This window comes from Mus pahari, chromosome 14, assembly GCF_900095145.1.
Source record: "Mus pahari chromosome 14, PAHARI_EIJ_v1.1, whole genome shotgun sequence".
Classification (NCBI taxonomy): domain Eukaryota; kingdom Metazoa; phylum Chordata; class Mammalia; order Rodentia; family Muridae; genus Mus; species Mus pahari.
Genome location: NC_034603.1, coordinates 68304860 through 68323799, shown reverse-complemented (window position 1 = coordinate 68323799; position 18940 = coordinate 68304860). Strand labels below are relative to the sequence as shown.

Here is an 18940-nt window from a genome sequence, read left to right as displayed (position 1 = left end):
CCTGCCTCTGCCTCCCGAGTGCTGGGATTAAAGGCGTGCGCCACCACGCCCGGCTGATCCATATCTTTTTGTTTGCTCACATTTCACTGACTGCCTGAGTCTAGGAGGAGACTCTTGGTTAGGAAGGTAACAGGGGTTTATGACCTATCTCTAGTTGAGATCTGGTTCTGCAATTTACAGGCACCCTAGGCCAAGTTCTTCGTTCTCTTTAAAGTTCCTTTTAAAACAAAGACATCAAGCTCTGCCCTCTGCAGGTTCCTTGTGAGGTTGCTTTTCATGGTGTATGCAAAGGGCTTAGCTCAGTACCTGGACCACTGCAGAGGCTCAAAGCCCCTGGAAGCCATGATGATTTTTACTAGGTTCAGGGTAGAGTGCCCAGGGATGGTGAGCCTCCTTTCCTGCTGGAGATCACAGAATGTTTCTCCCTCCCACCTTCAGGATGTTCACAGCATCCTGGATCCTGTTTCAGGCCTCACCTTGGATCCGCAGGCTCTCCTGGTACTGGATGATGAAGTACTCTTGGGTCTGCTGCAGCTTCTTCAGCTCGTTCTCCGTGTCCTGTGTGATCAGGCGCAGCTCCTCAAACCTTTGGTTGATCTGAAGGTGCTTCTGGGACATGGCGTCAACCAGGACACCAGCAGGGGAGCTGCACTGGGGATAGAATAGGTTGAATGAGCCGGGTGGGCAGTGGTGGCACACATTTGGGAGGCAGAGGCAGGCGGATCTCTGTGGGTTCCAAGATAGCCAGGGCTACACAGAGAAACCCTGTCTCGAAAAACTAGACAGAGAAAAAATAAAAAAAAAATTAAAAAAAAATCGACTCAAGGAAAGTGACAGGAGCTGTGTGCCAGACAGAAAGAGGGGGACCAACACCAGACACCTCAAACTCCAAATCTGGGATTAGAAGGGAGGGCTAGAGGATAGTCAGTGCCAGAATTGGAGCAGAAAGGCAAAGGAGACGTTAAACAGGGGGCCTGGGAAATAATGGAGAGTCTGCAGCGGAAATGTCTGTGTCCGATCTGGTTTACCCTAGAGAATATGGAGAGTCCATCAAATCTCCTATAGAGAGACTAGGAGGGAACACATGGCAGGCATCACATGATCTCCCTAAGGATGATCTTCCTAAGGATGATCAATTCATTCCCTCAACTCCATAGTTATCAATTGATGCAATGGCACTGACTGTGCTAAGTGCTGGGGACAAGTAAGAGACAGGCTATATACATACACAGCCTCTGAGTCCTCACACCTGGAGGGACAGAGAAAGAGGCAAACCTGTCACAGGGGGGCATCCTGGAGACAGCTGAGATAAAGTGACAGGGAGAGACATCGGCAATGTCCCTTTGAATTTCGCCAAGCCTACAGCATCTGGTTGAGAGGCAACCATGTGTTCAGGGACTTTCCAACAAAGTGTTCTCAAAATAAAATCCAAACTCCTTGGCCCGGCTTTAACCAGCCTGGCAGGTGGCCTCTGTGTCGTCCCAGCTTGCCTGTTGCCAACGCACAGCAGGTATGTGTGCTTTTCTGCATCTGTTCCTTCAGCCTCGAATGTGCCTGCCCCAGGGCCTTTGCACTTGGGATGCAATCATCCTGAGTGTTCTGGTGACAGATTGTCCTGAGATAGTCGCCTCAACCTCATATTATAGACACGGAGTGTCTCAACCTAGGTGAGTTCTTTTGTGTGCTCTCTAGGTGGCTCTGCAATCTCAACCACTCAGGGATGCAGAATTGGGCTGGGGAATGCAGTGCCTGGCTCACTCTCGAGTCCGTGCCCACTGTGGTACCCCACTTGGTTCTCTTGCTATGTTAACCGCTTGCAAGTCTTCAACCATAAGTCATCACCAACATCTTCCTACTCCAAAGTGCACCGTTGTTATTTTAGGATACGAAAGGGACCCTTCATCCTTGCTCCTTCCCGCCTCTGTCCCCTCAGGACACACTCCTGCCAACTGCCCTGTGTCTGACTCCCTACAACCCAGCTCACTCTGCATCCTGTCTTTGCAGGGACTCCCAGGCATAGGCTGCTCTGTTTTAAGTATTTATCGTATTTTAAAGATTTATTTAGTGCGTGTGCACACGTGTAAAACGTCCTCTTCTGTTTTGCCACGCGGCTGTCCATACTCGGCATGCATACAAATTCATTTAATCCTCATGACAACCTTATCACGAAAGCACCATTACTAGAACCAGCTTACAACAGTGAGAACTGGGGACGCATTGGTATATAGAGCACTTGCTTAGCGGGTTCAAAGCCCTGGGTCGTCATTAGAAGCCAGGAAAGGAAGAAGGAAGAAAAGAAAGGAAAGGAAAGGATGAAAGAGAAGCTGGAGAGATGGCTCAGCATGAAGAACATGTATATTTGTTCTTGCTGAGGAACCAAATTTAGTTCCTGGCATCCATAGATAGGCATCCTAGAACTACCTGCAGCTCCAGGGGACGAGATGCCCCTAGTTTCCAAGGCCACTTGCACACGAGGTTAAAAAGTTAAAAGTAATATAACTCTTATTTTTGAGAAAGGCAGAGAAAGGGAAGGAAAGAAAAGAAGAATTAGAGGCTTTAGAGAGCCAGGGACTGGACCAAGGGGGTCACTCTGTCCACAGCCTGACACTCACTGTCTCTCACACCTGCCCCTGTCCTTTATTTCTCCTGTGCTCTCCTCTTAGCCACATTACATAAACAAGGTGGGATCTAGAGAGGAAGTCATATGAAGGCCTCCCCAGCTCCTCTCCCCACACCTACAGACACTCACGTTGTTGGCTTCGCGAACCAGCCTCTGTTCGTTGTACAGAATGTGCCGGATACAGCGAACCAGCTCCATGGGACAGCGGTCGTACGTGCTCTGAAAGAGGACACAGGAACCACCAATGGCCACCTGGGTCTGATCCCACTGGCTTCCTCCATGTGCTCACTTCTTCCTCTCCCCTAAGCCTCAGCTTTTCCTGGGAAGCCCTAGGATTATCAGCCGCCTCCACTCTCCTCTGCCCCTCCCCGTCCCAGGACGTCTTACCAGGTTGATAGCAATTTAGAGACTCAGAGTCTAAACACAAAGCACTTCCAACCTCACACCAGCGTTTACTCTCTTGAGCATGGAAATCCTATGACAAAAACTCAAACTGTTCTCAAGACATGGATGGGAAAATTGATGTTCAGATAGTCTAGGCATGTGTCCTGGGGCAAATGAGGAAGAGAGACAGGCAGACAGGCAGGCAGGCAGACAGACAGACAGACAGACAGACAGACAGACAGACAGACAGAGACAGAGACACAGAGAGAGGCAAACAGAGACAGAGAGACAGAGAGACAGACAGAGACAGACACACAGAGAGTTGGAGATAGAGACACAGAAACAGACAGAGACAATGGAGACAGACATAAGCGACAGACTTGGGGCATGTGAGGCCAGCCAGCACCAAGGAGCTTCCCGCTAGGCACCTGGCCCTGGGTTCCTATTTTGCTTCCTCTCCTGGTCTTTGTTTCTTCCTCTCTCAAGGTGAGCTTTCATTCCCCTTAAGTCCCACTGTTTGGATGTAAGAGGGGTGCTCTAAGAAATACAAGTGGGTTCTGATAAATGCTTGACCATGAATGCCACCCACACCCTTTTCCTGATTCCATAAAAATCCCTTTCCCGCTCCATATATAGGGGAGGTTCCTTTTTTTTTTTTTTTTCAAAGCCCTTTTATCCAGCGCTTGCTCCAGAGCGAGTCTGATTCTCTTCAGCAGCTGTCTTGATTTTAAATGAGCCCCAAGGGGAACGTCCGCTTGCCTTATTCCCTCCTTTTTAGACTGCCAGGGTTCCCTGGTCCTGGGAAGGTGTCCACCTGACTCAAGTGGGCTCCATCTCTACTGCTAGATCTATCCACAGTGCTGCTACACCACCACCATTCCCCCCTTGCTGGAAACACTCCCCTCCTCCCTCCCCACCCCTCCCACCTCTTGCTTTGTAATATGTTAAAAGATCTGACAGGTCTGACTTAGAAAGAGGGGGTGGGGGAAGTTGAAGAAAAGTTGCCAGTAAGCTTTTGGTCACATGGTGACTCAGTGGCCAAGCCAGTAAAAATCCCAGGGGTTCTGATGCTGGGAGAGAAAGCTTAAGGGGCCCCCCTTCCTGCAGAAGGCAAAAGCATTCACACCCACCTGGAGCTGTGTGGCATAGTGCCCCAGCTTGATCTTCAGCAAAAACCCATCTTCCCCCACCTGGTGTTCCGCCTTCTTCTGCAGCTCCTGCACCAGGCCCTCCAGGAGCTGGGTGGCCTGGCCTCGGTCCTGGGGATTGTCCAAGTCAATAGCATCCCTTGGAACGTAAAAGGGGGGGGGGGTGGAGATAAAGCATCAAGAGTGGTTCAGGGCATCACAGTTCCACAAGACTGGCTCACCGCAGCTGTATAAGCATCAAAGTCTAGATGAGTCTCCCCTCCGATAGCTCCCGTTTCCCTCTTCCCCTTTCCCAGGGACACCACCCCTTCCGCACAAGGACAGCTAGAACCAGAGTCATACCAAACCACAAGAGGAGACCCTTGGCCTGGGGAACAGGGACACGTTCTGAAGGTGAAGACTCGGGGCATGGGGCACCTACCACGGCTGGCTCTCGATCCACTGGGCCAGGTAGTGCCGGACCTCGATGGGGAAATGCTGCCCATACAACACTTGCATCTGGCGCAGGGCATCTCCCTGCAGCTGCTGGGCCTGAATCCAGCCTGCCATGGCTGTTTACCTGGGGGAGAAGATAAGTCATTTGTTCTGCAGAAGTCTCTAGCCTGCCAATGCCCTGCAGTGCCCCGAAAGGACCTAAGGACCGTGGTGAGGTGAGGCTCCTCTCTCACCCCAGGCACGCTTTCCTGTGCAGGAAGAGAGATGGCCACCCTTCCCTTCCAACAAGGAACCCTCGAGGCTGCCCTTCTCTCTTCCTTTCCCTTCGCTCAATGGAGCTATCCCCAGCCTAAATAAAGAAAAGGGGGTCTACAAACCGAAAGAGAAACTTAAGACAGAGGCCCACAGTCCCCAACTATACAAACACAAAAATTCTTGCCACCCAATCTAGTACCCACACTCAATTTCTGGGAAGGAAGACTGTTTTAACCTAAAAGTTAGGCCAATGCTGGGACGGCCACTGGAGGTGCAGGTCTCCACAGGCACGTGTCTGGGGCTGTCAGGGAGAGAAGACTAAGGGCTGACGCTGTCTTCGGGGGAGCCCTGGGCTGCACTCCAGAATCTGCCCGCTCCGGGTGGAGTGTGATAATGTCAGTGTCCACTGCATGAGTCCACCCCTGGTTGCCGCCTGCACGGGTCCCTTTGTCCCTGCTCCCTCTGAAACTCCCATTCGAAAACGGGACAGATGCCTGTCCCGTGTGTCAGGCCGTGGGGACTCCAGGGTGCTAGGTCCCGGGGACGTGGCTCCAGCCTAGATCCCCTGTCCACGCGCTGCGAGCGGCGCCACGGCCACCCACCCACCTGGTGCTGCGGAGCGCCCGCGGCTATCGCTCCGGGCTGGGGCTTCTGACGGCTTCTGACGGCTCCTGACGGCTCTTGACGGCGGCGGCCGTGGAGGCTGTTACTACAGGAAGGAGCAGAGAGCAGCGATTTCCTCCTCAAAGGTCAGCTGCCTCCGATAGACCATACACAGCGCGCGAGCTCGCGCCAGCACCCCTCCCAGCAGCGGTCGCTCCCTCCTTGCCTCCGCCCTCGATCACCGGCTCCCCGGCGAGTGCGCCAGGGAGCCTGGCTTACAAGACCGACCACTAGGCTGGGCGGCGCTGGGCGGGGGACAACCCCTACAGCGGGGGTCCCCCCACACACACACACACTGGGACTCCCGGTCTGTGATCCCCTGTGGCTCCGGGGGTGGGTGGGGGGGAATGAGGGAGGAGCGTCCTGGGACAGCTGAGCTGGAGCAGCCTGAGGGTGCCGGGAAGTCCCGAACTCTGAAAATCCCTAACTAGGGCCTCAGTTTTATCATCTGTTAAAAAATAAAATAAAATAAAATAAAATAAAAGAGGGAGAGGAAGAAAAGAAAAAAAAGGCTACCTAGAGATGGCTCGGACTTCTAGAGTTAACTAGTCAGTCTCTAGATTTACAAATATGGTGTGCCGCGCACGTGTGTGTGTGTGTGTGTGTGTGTGTGTGTGTGTGTGTGTGTCTACACGTGTGTTCAGGTAAGGGTGTATGTGGCTTCTATGCCTGCAGAGTCAAAACTTTAGAAGGACTGGGGATTCCAGAGAAACCAAGCCTACCTCTAAGGTCTCCCACCTTGCATGACTTCCACCACGTGACCTTCCCCCCTAAAGCAGGAGCAAGAAAGACCTTGGCAATCATATGTTTCAACCCTCCGACCCCCCTTCCGACCTTTGCAGGTAAGAAACGTCAATCCAGAGAAGAAAAGGGGCCTGCCCAGGATCTCACTGTGGTCACATCACAGTCTCATCAGCAGACTGTGATCCACAAACCATTCGGGAGTCCATCCAGTCACCTAAAAGAGTCACACCTGAAGCTGGTCCTACCTTGTAAAAAGGCGCAGGAAGGGGTAGCCGGCACTTTCTAACTTCACATCTGCCTGCAGACTTTGCCGTGGCAGCAGAGCTGCTCCCTGGAGCTTTGCCTGGATCATAGTCCCCATCCCGAAGAGTTCCCCTCAAGGCCCAGGGGTTGGACAAGGCCAGGCTGGAAGTCTGCCATCCCCTTTGCCCAGCTTCCCTCTCCTCTAGGCCTCCTTTCTGCCTGGCAGTTGGCATGGGCAGTACCAAAGGAGGGGCCAGCCCGGCTGCCTACTCGAATACCATCCGGGCCAAGACCCAGTGGCCTGGAGGGATCATTTTAATTGGCTTCCTCTCTTACTAATTTCTTCTTGTATCTTTTCTTTCCATTCCTAGTTCCTGATCCTTCTCTCTGGTCTTTGGACCTCCTCTTTTACTCTCTCTCTCTCTCTCTCTCTTTTTTTTTTTTTTAAACTTTAGAGGTGGGGAAAACCTGAACCTTTTCTGCAGAAGTTGAAATGTCTGGGCTGTCCCCGCCCTCTGCGTGTGGTCACAGTGACTTTACTTGGCAGGATCACGAGGAAAGGAATTGAAAACTGAGGTGGGGGGGGGCGGTTGCAAGGAGGACCGGAGGATGGGAGAGACCTTGCTCTTCAGATGCTCTGCCAGGACCAGATAGGGTAAGGTGCTCAGGAGGCATAAGCCTTTTCCCCGTCTTTCTCCTCCACTCTGTACAATGGATCGACTGGGAGCCGGTTAGACCCTCGGCTCCATATGAACATCAACATGCAAAGCTGCCGGTGGCCATAAAGGTGATTTTACCAATGGGAACAATAAAAGGCCAGATAGGGGAAGTGACTTGACCAGACTTTTGGAGCCTGTATGACAGATCCAAGCCCACTGCCTCATGGTAGGTGGACCCCACGTGGCACCCAGTCTTTCATAGTGGATGTGACAGTAGATTCACTAGGTTTCCCAAGTTCTTTGAGCTACATCTGTAGGCAGAGGACCATTCTGGTCATGCCCTCCATCTGGACACCTGAGAGTGGGTGTGGTACAGAGCTGCCCACCCACTTCCAGGCATTGACTTCTCCAGACCCCTCCCCCAGGACCCACAGAAGTCTGGGGCTCCCACATCTGGCTGGGCTGGGCTGAGCTTGCTGGGAAGGTGGTTAGGTCTGCCTTCTCAAAAGCTAGCAGGGAGGTGCCATTGAGCAGAACTGTAGGAGAGTCTGCAGAGCCCACTCATGTCCCCAGAACTCGCCAGGACCCAAAGGTGGCTGGCTCCCTGCCTTGCCTCTGACTCTCTCCTCATTGGGCCGTTTTGAGGTTCCTAATTCTCGTATCTTTAAACATCATTTTCTTGTTTCTTATCACTATTGTGTGTGCATATGCTGTGGCCCTCGTGTGGAGGGGACAACAATCATGGAGTAATGTCTCTCTGTCAACCATGCTTGCCAAACTTGCTTGGCAAGCGCCTTTACCTACTGAGACGCCTTGCCAGTCCGTCTGGTTGTATCTTCCACTGCTCAATTCTACCTTTTCCTATGCCTCTGCTGTCTCGAAGAGACTCACTGGGCAGGTGGGGAGTGGGGCAACTCTGCAGCTTTCTCAAGATGGGAGTTGAGGAGGGAGGCTTTTGAGTTTGGTTGGGGACAGAGGTGACTGAGGTTCTGACTCCGGATAATACAACTCCCCAGAAGTGTCATATTTGGGTTCTGGTAGTTGTTATTGTGGTTGTTGTTTGTTTGTTTGTTTTGGGGTTTTTGTTGTTTGTTTGTTGCTTGCTTGCTTTCAGTCTTTTGGTTTGGTCTCTGCTATTTCTCACCACAAAGCATCCTGGTGGTTTTAGGGGACCAAGCTCTAAGGGAGAAAACTGAATTCTGAGGGAAAGGAGTTAAGAAGATCAGAAATACCTGGTACCTGGGTGGGCCTGGAAGTACCAGCTGGCTTCTTCCCTCGGACAGTGCTTCTTCTCTTTCCTCAGACAGCGCTTCTCCCCTCGGACAGTGCTTCTCCCCTCGGACAGCGCTTCTCCCCTTGGACAGTGCTTCTTCCCTTGAACAGCGCTTCGTCCCCAATTTTGGACTGCAGTATTCATTGGGGGTAAGAGGGGATTCAAAACAAAAATCAAACAAGATAACCCAACATGATGGTATGTACTTTGTAATCTTAGCACTGGGGCCGTGAAGACAAGTGGGGTCCCTGAGCCTCACGGCCCAGCCATCCTAACTAGTCAACTCCCCCAAGTCCCAGTGAGAGAGTCTATCTAAACAAGCAAGGTGGACACCTACTGAGGTTGACACCTGAGGTTGACCTCTGGCTTCCACCTGTGCATGATGTGCACACCTGGGTACACACACACACACACACACACACACACACACACGCATGCGCACATGCCCCCAAATCACCCAGAAACATATTTCCCTCCACACCCATCTTGACCTGAATCACGGCACATTTATGCCAATGTTGAATGAAGGCAAGGCTGGGATCACGTCAGTGATTCATCCATAAGAGACCTAGCTGAAGCCGCAGGTCTGGCATTGTAGGTGGTTGCTACTACCAACAGCCTGTGGGGCAGGGTCTCAGTGACCATTCCTAGCTGTGCCACCACTAAGCCCAGGGAGTACTTATAGAGTGAAGAGATCTCTACTGGCTGATCTAGCCCAGGCGGTTCTTGGTATCGATCCCAGCTTCTGCATCCCCACCCTTAGCAGAGCCCCGTTGTTCAGAGTGAGTCTGTGTGACCTTGTGTTGTGTGAAGGGGAAAGGTAATACTAAGTGGCCCTTTTAGCCTTGCTCTCAGCCATCAGGAGAGTCTAAAAGGCCTGCAAAGCACATGGTAGGGAGGACAGACGGAGGTAGACGTCTCCCTTGACTTCAGTGTGCCTGGGCTAGGCAGGTGAAACAAAGTCACCTGTTTCCTCTGCTCTGTCTCCTCTTCAAGGAGTGCTTCTGTTGCTTCGGAGCCAGAAGGGTGTTCCCAAGAAAATGAGAGGTTTCCCAGCGAGTGTTTGTGTCCTGTGGCTGGAAAGGGAGAGCAGACACCCCTGAGGCCTTTAAACATCCTCCTTCACCTATCTGAGTTCTGCTATGAATGGCTACAACTGTTCCAGCCCCCCAGCCTTGGCCACAGACCAGTGCTCAGAGCCTACCTCACTTCTATGTAGAAATGCTGTCCTATTAATGACCATGAAGCCAGAATAGGCCAGAATAGGAGTTGGGGAATGTGTGTATGTGTGTGCTTGTCTGTCTTTGTGTTTGTGTGTGTGTGTGTGTGTGTGTGTGTGTGTGTGTGTGTGTGTGTGTGTGTGTGTGTGTGTGTATTCTCTGCAAATGCTGAGAAGGGTAAGGAGCCTCGTGATTGGGGTGAAGCCCCCTTTCCACCTCTGTCCCCTGGTCTCTAACACTCTTCAGAGAAGTCAATTTACAGAGAACTCACCAAGAGAACATAAGGCTACCCTGCCGGAGGCGCAGTGACTGTCCTTTGTTTCTGAGAATAGAGGGAAGGGAGGGAGGCTGTGGGACTAGCCTGGGTGGTGCAGTGGAGGGTAGGAATCTTGCTTTCTTTGCCAGCTGCCGTGCCCACCTACCCAGAGGAGAGACTGGCAGGTCAGGTACTCTAGGCACACAGAAGAGGGTGTGGTTACAATACTGAGTGACCGTCTTCTCTCCGGCCAGGTGGGCAGGAGGAAACCTGCTCTTTGCACACCTGGCTCGTGGCAGGCCTAGGCCAGGAACATGGTGGGAGAGTGGAGTGGGCAGGAGTGGGCTTGGCCACGGTTCTGAGCACCCCAGGCCAGGCCAGCCTGGCTTTGTGCCCTCACCCTGATGACTATCGTCCCCTCTTCCCGATGAGCTAGTTTGCCCTCCTTCCAGCTCAACAAGAACCCTTTTGTGCCATGATCAGCCTGTACCTTACCTCCAGTCCTCTGGGGGGGTATGTGGGAGAGGGCTCCTTCCCTGTCACCCCCCAGTGCAGTCGCCATTTCCCTTTGTTATGACCGCAGGGGTTTTCTTTCTTACTGTCTGTTTCTCATTGTTCCCCAGTTCTTAAGTCCCCAACCCACCCACATTGTCCTTGTCTGCTCCCTGGGTTCCAAGCTGCTAACTAGGGCTCAATAGACCCAGGAGCAAACAGAAACCATAACCTCAAAGAGACCAAAACCTTTGGCTCTGGGCCTGGGTTCTGTGCCCTGCTGAGCTCAGTCCCAAGCACTGGCTTTCCCTTCACCCTGACCTTTGGCCACCCCAGTGCCCTTGCACACCCTCTCAACCCTAAGCCTTTGCTCTCCATCCACCCACCTGGAATATCAATGCTCCTTTGGCCCTTGGCTGACACCCTTCTGTTTGTTCACAGTCTTGGGGATCTAGAAGAAAACACAAAGTCTTTGGACTGATACGGGCCCGATACAAAGTTTGGCTCTACCCTGGGATCCTGTGCAACCTCAGCAACCTTTCAGAAATGAGCATCCTCTTTCACAAAAGGAGGCCAACAAAACCCATCTGTCAGGATGCTGTTAAGACTCAACCACAAGGCCAGGAATAAGGCCTCCTGCCTGCCACCCTCGCACCAGGGAGGCTGAGACAGAATGGCCTGGGCTACACAGTGAATTCAAGAGCCACCAGGGCTGACCCTGTCTCAATAAACCAGCAAACGAACCAATCAAGACTCGGTTGTAGTGCCTGGCGCTATGTGTCTGGTGCATCCCACGTGTATTGTGTGTCCTTTCTTACAACCCTAGTCTGTTTTTGTTGTTATTGTTTTTGCTTTTGTTTTGTTCTTTTCTTTCAAAGACTGTGTTCAATTGCTTATTTAAAACAGAGGCTTTAGCTGGGCGTGGTGGCGCATGCCTTTAATCCCAGCACTCGGGAGGCAGAGGCAGGTGGATTTCTGAGTTCGAGGCCAGCCTGGTCTACAAAGTGAGTTCCAGGACAGCCAGGGCTATACAGAAAAACCCTGTCTCAAAAAAAAAAATCCATTTATCTAACACTGTACATTGTATAAGAGGCACACGGTCCAGAAGGACAGACAGAGCAATTGGGGGTCTCTTTCCCTGTTCTTCATATCCCTTCTGGTAGGACACCCACTGTTATTAGAGTCTTGCATGTGCCCTGAAAGATTGTACTCACTTCACCCCTGATGTTGACTTATCCATGAGGGGAAACTGAGGCTTTCAGGGATATCAAGCAGCTTGTGCAAGGACGCATGGCTGATAAGCTGGCAAAGCAGGCTGAAATTTGGATGAAAATCTAGCAGTTAGTCTTGGGCAGAAGCAATCCCGAGTACCACCAGAGTCCTTCACAAGGCATTGGCTGTGACAGCTTCCAGAGGTCCTGGAGCTCTGTGGTCTCTCCTGTCCTGTCTGTTAAGGGTCTGGCCTCTTCTGTTGCTGATCTGACTTCTTTCCATACCATAGAAGGGAAATTCCCATGAGAGCCCTTCCCTGGCTAATGTGTGACAGGTGGATCCCCAGGGCCAGCCTGATTCCTGGGATCCAGAGAAGGGCTCACAGGGAAACCGCACAAACACATACACGGGTCTCTGGCTGAAGGAGATCGTGGTTGTGGTTTCAATTACATTTCAAGAAAATAGTCTCATGATCTCCCTGTGGCTATGAAGGAAGGATGTGAAATGAAGGAGCTTTTCTCTGTGGCAGCCACATGGTCATCCCTGAACATGAAGGAAGGAGGCTCCAATTAGTCCTGGCTGAGAACCGGAAGGATGTACGGCCACAGGCTGTGAGACAGGCCTTGGGGTTCTTCCATGCGGTCTCTTTCTCTCTTGGTCAGGCCAGAGTGGACTGAGAGCTGTCCTCGGTGGTCATCTCTATACCTCCAGGTATCTTTCTGGAATTTTCTGAGATCCTACTTTTCTATTCAAGTTCCTTTCAGCACTTCGGTATCCTAAGACTGGTGTTCTCCCAACATAGAAGCCTTCGACCAAAGAGGAAGTATCTGGGTTCATCTACATTTTCTTTTCTTTTCTTTTCTTCTCTTCTCTTTTCTTTGTTTGTTTGTTTGTTTGTTTGTTTGTTTGAGACAGGGTTTCTCTGTGTAGCCCTGGCTGTCCTGGAACTCACTTTGTAGACCAGGCTGGCCTCGAACTCAGAAATCCACCTGCCTCTGCCTCCCAAGTGCTGGGATTAAAGATGTGCCACCGCCTGGCTCATCTGCATTTTCAAATGGGGAGGAAGCTGATGGACCTTTCTTCCTGTCAGAATGACAGCTTTCTGTTTTGCTGAGGTAGCCACAGAACAGTCCATGCTTTGTGCCTCCAAACACAGGACTAACTAACTAACTGGCTACCTAGTGAACAGTCAGAGACGTGCTGTGGCTTTCTCCATAGAGTGACACACCCTTGTGGATGCTGTTGGTCACCAACTATGGTAGCTGAGTTGAATCCTAGACCTTACCCAATCTCGGGAAAAGAAATGTAAATCTTAGCTCTTATTAATAACCATAACAGTTAACATAAATATAGTGGGCGGCAGGGTTTGAAGTATTTCACATCTCTTAGCTCACTTGATTCTCGGGACGCCATGAGGTAGACAGTATTGATATTGCTATGTAGTGAAAACAGAGAACAAGGCAGAAAAGGGTTCACAATGGTATGACTGCTTTTGGACCCTGTGCTCTTGATATGTACATAGTCCTTGCAGTTTCCTTTTCCAAGGTATAGCATATTTACTGGGTGTCTACCCAGGGCTGGGTGTGGGTGGGGGGATTTAAAGGTGAACAGGATATTGTGTCTGCCTTTGGAGGAGACACATGCTAACAAGAAATCGTTCTTCAACACAAGAGGTATGGTGATAAAGCATGGCATGGAGTGTGTGGTGAGAAACAGGAGGGTAACAGTTATACTGCCTAGACTCTGGGCCCTAGAGCAGCAACCTGTAGGTTGAGACCCATTTGGGGATCTACCCTTTTACAGTGGTTACCTGAGACCATTAGAAAACACAGCTATTTACATTACGATAAACAGCAGTAGCAAATATTACAGGTATGAAGTAGCAACGGAAATAATTTTATGGTTGGAGTCACCATAACATGAAGAAGGGTCGCGGCATCAGGAAGGTTGAGAGCCACTGCCCTAGAGCGAGCATCTCACAGAAAGGCCGGGAGAGGGGATAGCATGCAGGTATGGAAGCTTGAAGAGAGAAATGTGCCCTGAAGTTTGAACTCGTCCTAAGCTGGCTGCGGGGGGGGGGGGGAGAGAAGGAAGAGGAGGAGGGGGAGGGGGGAAGCCCAGAGCTGCTGATTTCCATCCAGCTTCCTAGCCCAGCCCCCATGCTCTCTCCCTCTATTTTGTGCCCAGCACTGTGTCAGGTATTGGCCCATCCTGAAGGGCAGGAGCAGAAGGGCTTTGTGATCAGTTAATACCCCAAAACCTTTGTGCCTGGGAAGGCTGCTGGGAAGAGGATCATAGAAGAGCTTGCCTTTCGATCCTGCCTGGCTAGGAAAATTTTCAGCGGAACAAATTGTAGGTGACTGTAGAGAATAGACGTTCTGTGTGTTTGCGCTGGGAAGGGGTCCTCCCGCTTTTGCCCCTGCAGCTGAGGTTTCTGCAGCTGGGGCTTCTGTACCACTGATGTGCCTTGCTTCCGGGATGGCCAGGCTGGCCCTTGGAGGGTTGCCAGGGAAACCACTGGCCAGCTCGGGGAGATGGAGCGCAGGAGAGTGGGTGACTCAGGTTGCTTTCTCTCACACATACAGCAACCCCTCCCTAACATTGGGGAAAGGATAGTAGAGACCCTATAACCCTGGAGAGAACCCAGACGGCCCTGGATAAACCTGTCACTCCCATAACCAAGATTAGTTACCAGCAAAAATTCCCAGGGAGGAAGGCGTCTCCCCTGTGCCCTGTAGATTCACCCAGGGGCAATCCACCGATCCAGTTGACCCGGTCCTGCCTGTGCCCGTCGGGGTAGTGCGACAGGGGCCCTGGTTTAAGCCTCCCTCCAGGGAGCAAGCTCGGGATAATTATTGATCGGGGCTACTATGGACTTCTGCCCTCGGCCTGAGAACTAGAGAACCGGGAGCGCGGGCCTGGTTTCCCGGCTGGAGGGCGGTGGGCGGGCCGCGGAGGGGGGTGTCCCAATCTTCAAGACCACCGCCGCCCGTGCCCTTGAACGGGGATCGCCCCCACCCAAACAAAGCAGCATATGTTGGGGGTCCGGGAGCCTCGAGGGGGTGTCCAGGGCGACTGGGCGGCTGGGCGGCTGGGCGAGGGCTCGGTCTGCAGCGGGAGCGCGCGGCGCAGGCCCAGCCGAGCGCGTCCCCGCGCTCCGCTGCGCGCAGGGGGTTCCGGGGCCCCGCAGGGCGGTCGCGCAGGGGGCGCGGAGGGACCTTGAGGCTGGGGAACGCGCGCGGGCAGGAACCAGGAAGCGGGGCGCGCTCGGGGTTACGGGCGGGCGCGCGTCCCCGGAGCCTGAGCGCGAGAGCGGCGCGCGCCCCCGTGGGCCCCGGCGGGAGGAGAGTCGGCGGCCCAAGCCGTCACCCCGGGCGGGGACCGAGCGCGGGCGACGACGCGCGGAGGTCCTGCACGGGGAGGGAGCGAGCAGGCGCGCCAGAGAGCGTGCGGGACCGGAGACACGGCTGGCTCTGGTGGGGCAGAACGAGGTAGGAACTGCGCCCTGCGCGGGGCCGGGGGGCCCGGGAGTCCGGGCGGGGCCCCGTGCTCCTGCTGCCTAGAAGCTGGGCAGGGCCGAGCCGCCGCCATCGCTCCGGGGCCCTGGGGAGGCCGCGGGGGCCGCGCCGGGCGGCTGCAGAGGGGCCCGGGGCGCTGGCGGGGACAGCCAGAGGGGCGCGCAGAGGCCGCGGAGGGGGGCGCCGTGTTTGCCGTGGAAAGTATTGGCGCGTGCGTGCCACGATGGGTGTGTGAGGGACGCCGACAGAGCCGATCTCCTGGGAGCGAGGGGACTGCTGTCGGCCGCCTCACACCTTCCTGTTGCATTTCTGAAGAGTCCCTGCTATCTCCCAGTTTTTCCTCTTATTATAATGTGCTTCCCAAAGCGGGGGTGCCCGAGACTCTGGGGAAAAAGATGAGCCGAAGGTACCCAGTGGGGTGGGGGTATCAGCAAAGCTTCAAGAAATAGTGCCTTATAAGGAGTCAAGACAACAAATACGAACATTTTGATAAGGCTCTTGGGCTGCGGGATCCCACATCAGGACCTGCCAGGCCTGGGCTTGAATGTGTGGTGGTGGGATGCGGGCAAGCTGTTCTTTCATTTTCTCTTCTTTTCCTTTCTTTTCTTTCTATCTTGTTTTTCCTAGCCAAAGTTAAAGAGTAAAAAAAAAAGTGATCCTGGTGTCGGGGGTAGATATGGGGAGTCGGAAGGAGAGCTGTCTTATCACAGAAGCTGGTCTGAGTCTAAAGGAATCTGGCAAGATGGTCAGAGTGATCAAGACGGGGGGGGGGTGAGGGTGAGCTGGGGGGAGGACTTGTCTGGAGCAGGAGTCATTTGCAAACACTTGTAGCCAGCAGTGATGGAAAAGGCGAAGAATAAACAAACGGGCAGCGTTTAGAAAACTGGGATTAACGAGACCCAGAAGGATTTTAAAGGCAAAAAGAGACGCCATTCGTTTCCTCAAGGACCTATGTCCACTTTTGTGCTTGTCTCGCTGTGGGTCATAACTTATATTAAATTAGTAGTGGCAAACTGACCTCCACCCCTGGGATTATACTACATTCTTTTATTGTAAAAAACTGAGGCTCAGATAGATGGACTTAGCTGCCAGCTCAGGTCTCACAAGTGTGTTTATATTTAGTCTATTAACTCACACTCACAAGGACCCATCTTGTGCAGTGAAGTAGATGTTTGTCTCAGTAAGATTCTATAGGTTGTTATTAGAGTATCCTCAGAGAATGTCCCTTGAAAGGGCTAGGGTGTCACTGGACCGATGGTTTTGTGTAGCCTTGTAGCAGTGGCTTTTATCATCTGCTTGTCTCTTGGGCTTCCAAGTCGGTTGGATAGCTGCCGGTACCATAATAAGCTTTCAGCTGTTGAGTCTGCATTATCTCACATAATTTGGTTATCATTCAGTCAGGATATGGGGCTTTGCCTCTTACCCATTGTCATGCTGTTGTTCATTTGTCTTTGTTGTTTGATGTTCAGAGTGTCTGTCGGATGTATTTTATTTATGCATTATTTATTTCATGTTTCTCTCCTTTCATTTGGGGACACTGAGTTGATTTTGAGCCTTTTCAGCTGGGGAATTCTGTTGGTTGGCCTCCGAGTTGTCTGTTGTGGGTTTTCTTGCTAGCAGTCTCCATTTTATGAAGGAATACAGTTGTTACAATTGATAACGCTACACGGGAAGGGGCTTCTGGTTTTAAGAGTCCAGTTAGAACACCTGCATACCCCTGGCCAGGTGCCACCAGAGGATGTCGTGTTTTCTGTAGGCTTTGGAGAATGGAACATTCAAGCATGAAGTTGCACACTTCAAGAGAGTGGAAGAGTCTCTCTGTCTCTTCCCCTCCTCCTCCCCTCCCCCTCCCCATCCCCACCCCCACCCCCTCTTCTCACATCTGAGAGAAGAAAAAACAAAAAAACAAAAAACAAGAGTCGATTTCTGTCACTAGCAGTTTGGTGATTGCATAACTCAAGAGTTCAATTTCTCTAAAAATCTTTGCTTGCAGACCCAGCGACCTCCCTGATTCTTACCTTCTCTGTTTTCCCTGTTTCTGCCAAGAAGCCATTGATATACGTTGTGCTGAGTTTAAGATGGATATGTTTCCGAGTGTACTTTGTGATGTGTATAAGGGGGCGGGTGAACAAGTGCTATCAGTGCTTGGGGGATTGCAACAGAAATATTTTGGCCAACACTTCCTATTGACTCCGACTTCTCATTTCACCTCCATTTTCTTAGTCTCGATTGATTTCTCTTCCTCCTCCTTCTCCTCCTCCTCTTATACTACAAGGACCCCATTGGGATCAAAAGCATCATTTACTGCTTTTTGGTATATGTTTAATTTTTTTTCCTCCCAGTGATAGTACAGTCAGTCTGTGTTTGTATCAGGCTTATATAGGTGAATATACTTGCTGTGGTTCCTCTGGCTTGTTACGTAGGCAGGTGATACGTGTGTCCTTATAGTAAAGGAAGTATCTACAAAGAGGAAAATAACATCCTTAAATCTGGTGTTAGTTGAAAGTGGGCTCAATGGAAGACTCGCTGTTCTAATGCCCTACAAGGTGTGTGCATCTGTGAAGTTATGCCCAGATGTATGGACTATCTTAGTGATGCCTTCCTTGCCTCTCATTTGGAGTGTAGATTGACGATAGAATTCCTACAAAGCATGCACACTAAAGACAAAACAAAACCCATAGTTGTTTTGGTTTTGTTGTTTGAGCATTTGAGAATATTTTTTTAAAGTTACTTGATGATAATTCCAAGTTACCTCCAATTACTGAGTCCTAAAAAAATGTGTGTGTGTGTGTATTTTTTTTAATGTATATATTTTTTTCTCTTCAAGACAAGGATTCCCTGTGTAACCCTGGCTGTCCTGGAACTGACTTTGTAGACCAGGCTGGCCTCAAACTCACAGAGNTCCCCCTGCCTCTGCCTCCTGAGCACTGGAATCAAAGGCATGAGCTACCACTGCCCAGTCTGAGGAATATTCTTTTATTATGTAATAAATTATCAAAGTACTTTGACTCAGGAACTTCTGTCTTTATCTCCTCCCCTACCCCCTCCACCCACCTTTTTTGTTTGTTTGTTTGTTTGTTTGCCCCAAAGTTGGGCATAGTCATGCATGCTAATAATTCCAGCTGGTAGGGAAGCTGAAGCAGAAGGGTTCAGAATTTGAGGCTAGCCTGGGCCAATAAGCAAGAATCTGTCTCAACATAAGAAGAAAGATTTTGGGGTGTAGCTCAGTGTCTGTCTGTCTGTCTGTCTGTCTGTGTTGCCTAGTGGTAACACCCCACAGGATGGGGGGGCGTCTCAAAATACCAGGGTCTCCAAATATGTCACATATAAAGGAATAGGTTTTTAAAAATCTATTGATTTTTGTTTTGTTTTGTCTCGTTTGTTTTTGTGACAACGTCTTGCCTTGGCTTTGTGATGGTCCTGTTCTCCCCTGCTCAGCCTCCCAAGCACAGGCATGAGTCAACGGGTCTACCTCCACTTGTTTTTTTAAATTTGAATTATGAATAAAACCGTTTTAAAACCAGAAGTGGCTTTTTCCTCTAGAGTGGTGTGGACTCAGCAGTTCTGTGATTATTTCTGGGAATAAGAAAGTCAAATTTAACAATCCAGTTTCCATTGGTTAGCAGGGCTTTTTTTTTTTTTTTTTTTTTTTTTTTTTGCAGTTGAGTTGTAAACATCATGGTGAAATTAAAAAAGAAAAGTATTTGTTCCTAATTATAATGGCTTCATTTGAAGTGAAATATTGACAGTGGATGTTTGATTAAAGATAACCCTTTACTACCAACAAGCAAGCAAACAAAATAAATCAGACAGAAAGC

At 51.1% G+C, this 18940-nt stretch overlaps 2 protein-coding genes across 3 annotated transcripts in view; one reads left to right on the top strand and one right to left on the bottom strand.

Moving 5' to 3' along the window:
- LOC110331871 (signal transducer and activator of transcription 5A) overlaps nucleotides 1–14387 on the bottom strand; it is a 32780-nt gene extending 18393 nt beyond the window's left edge. The window contains exons 1-9 of the mRNA XM_029546142.1: nucleotides 14297–14387; nucleotides 10779–10843; nucleotides 9391–9500; nucleotides 8391–8555; nucleotides 5449–5551; nucleotides 4574–4711; nucleotides 4135–4291; nucleotides 2750–2839; nucleotides 477–651 (exon numbers count right to left, since the gene is read on the bottom strand). Coding sequence (XP_029402002.1) covers nucleotides 477–651; nucleotides 2750–2839; nucleotides 4135–4291; nucleotides 4574–4701 — 550 coding nt within the window. The 5' untranslated portion in view covers nucleotides 4702–4711; nucleotides 5449–5551; nucleotides 8391–8555; ... (1 more) ...; nucleotides 10779–10843; nucleotides 14297–14387. The remainder of the gene's footprint in view (nucleotides 1–476; nucleotides 652–2749; nucleotides 2840–4134; nucleotides 4292–4573; nucleotides 4712–5448; nucleotides 5552–8390; nucleotides 8556–9390; nucleotides 9501–10778; nucleotides 10844–14296) is intronic.
- Nucleotides 14388–14916: 529 nt separating this feature from the next.
- The window catches only part of Stat5b (signal transducer and activator of transcription 5B), a 69738-nt gene continuing 65714 nt past the window's right edge, over nucleotides 14917–18940 (top strand). The window contains exon 1 of one of the 2 annotated variants that reach the window (XM_029545743.1): nucleotides 14917–15095. The gene's annotated coding sequence lies outside the window, so the exon portion shown is untranslated. The remainder of the gene's footprint in view (nucleotides 15096–18940) is intronic. The other variant, XM_021211484.2, reaches the window with a different exon arrangement.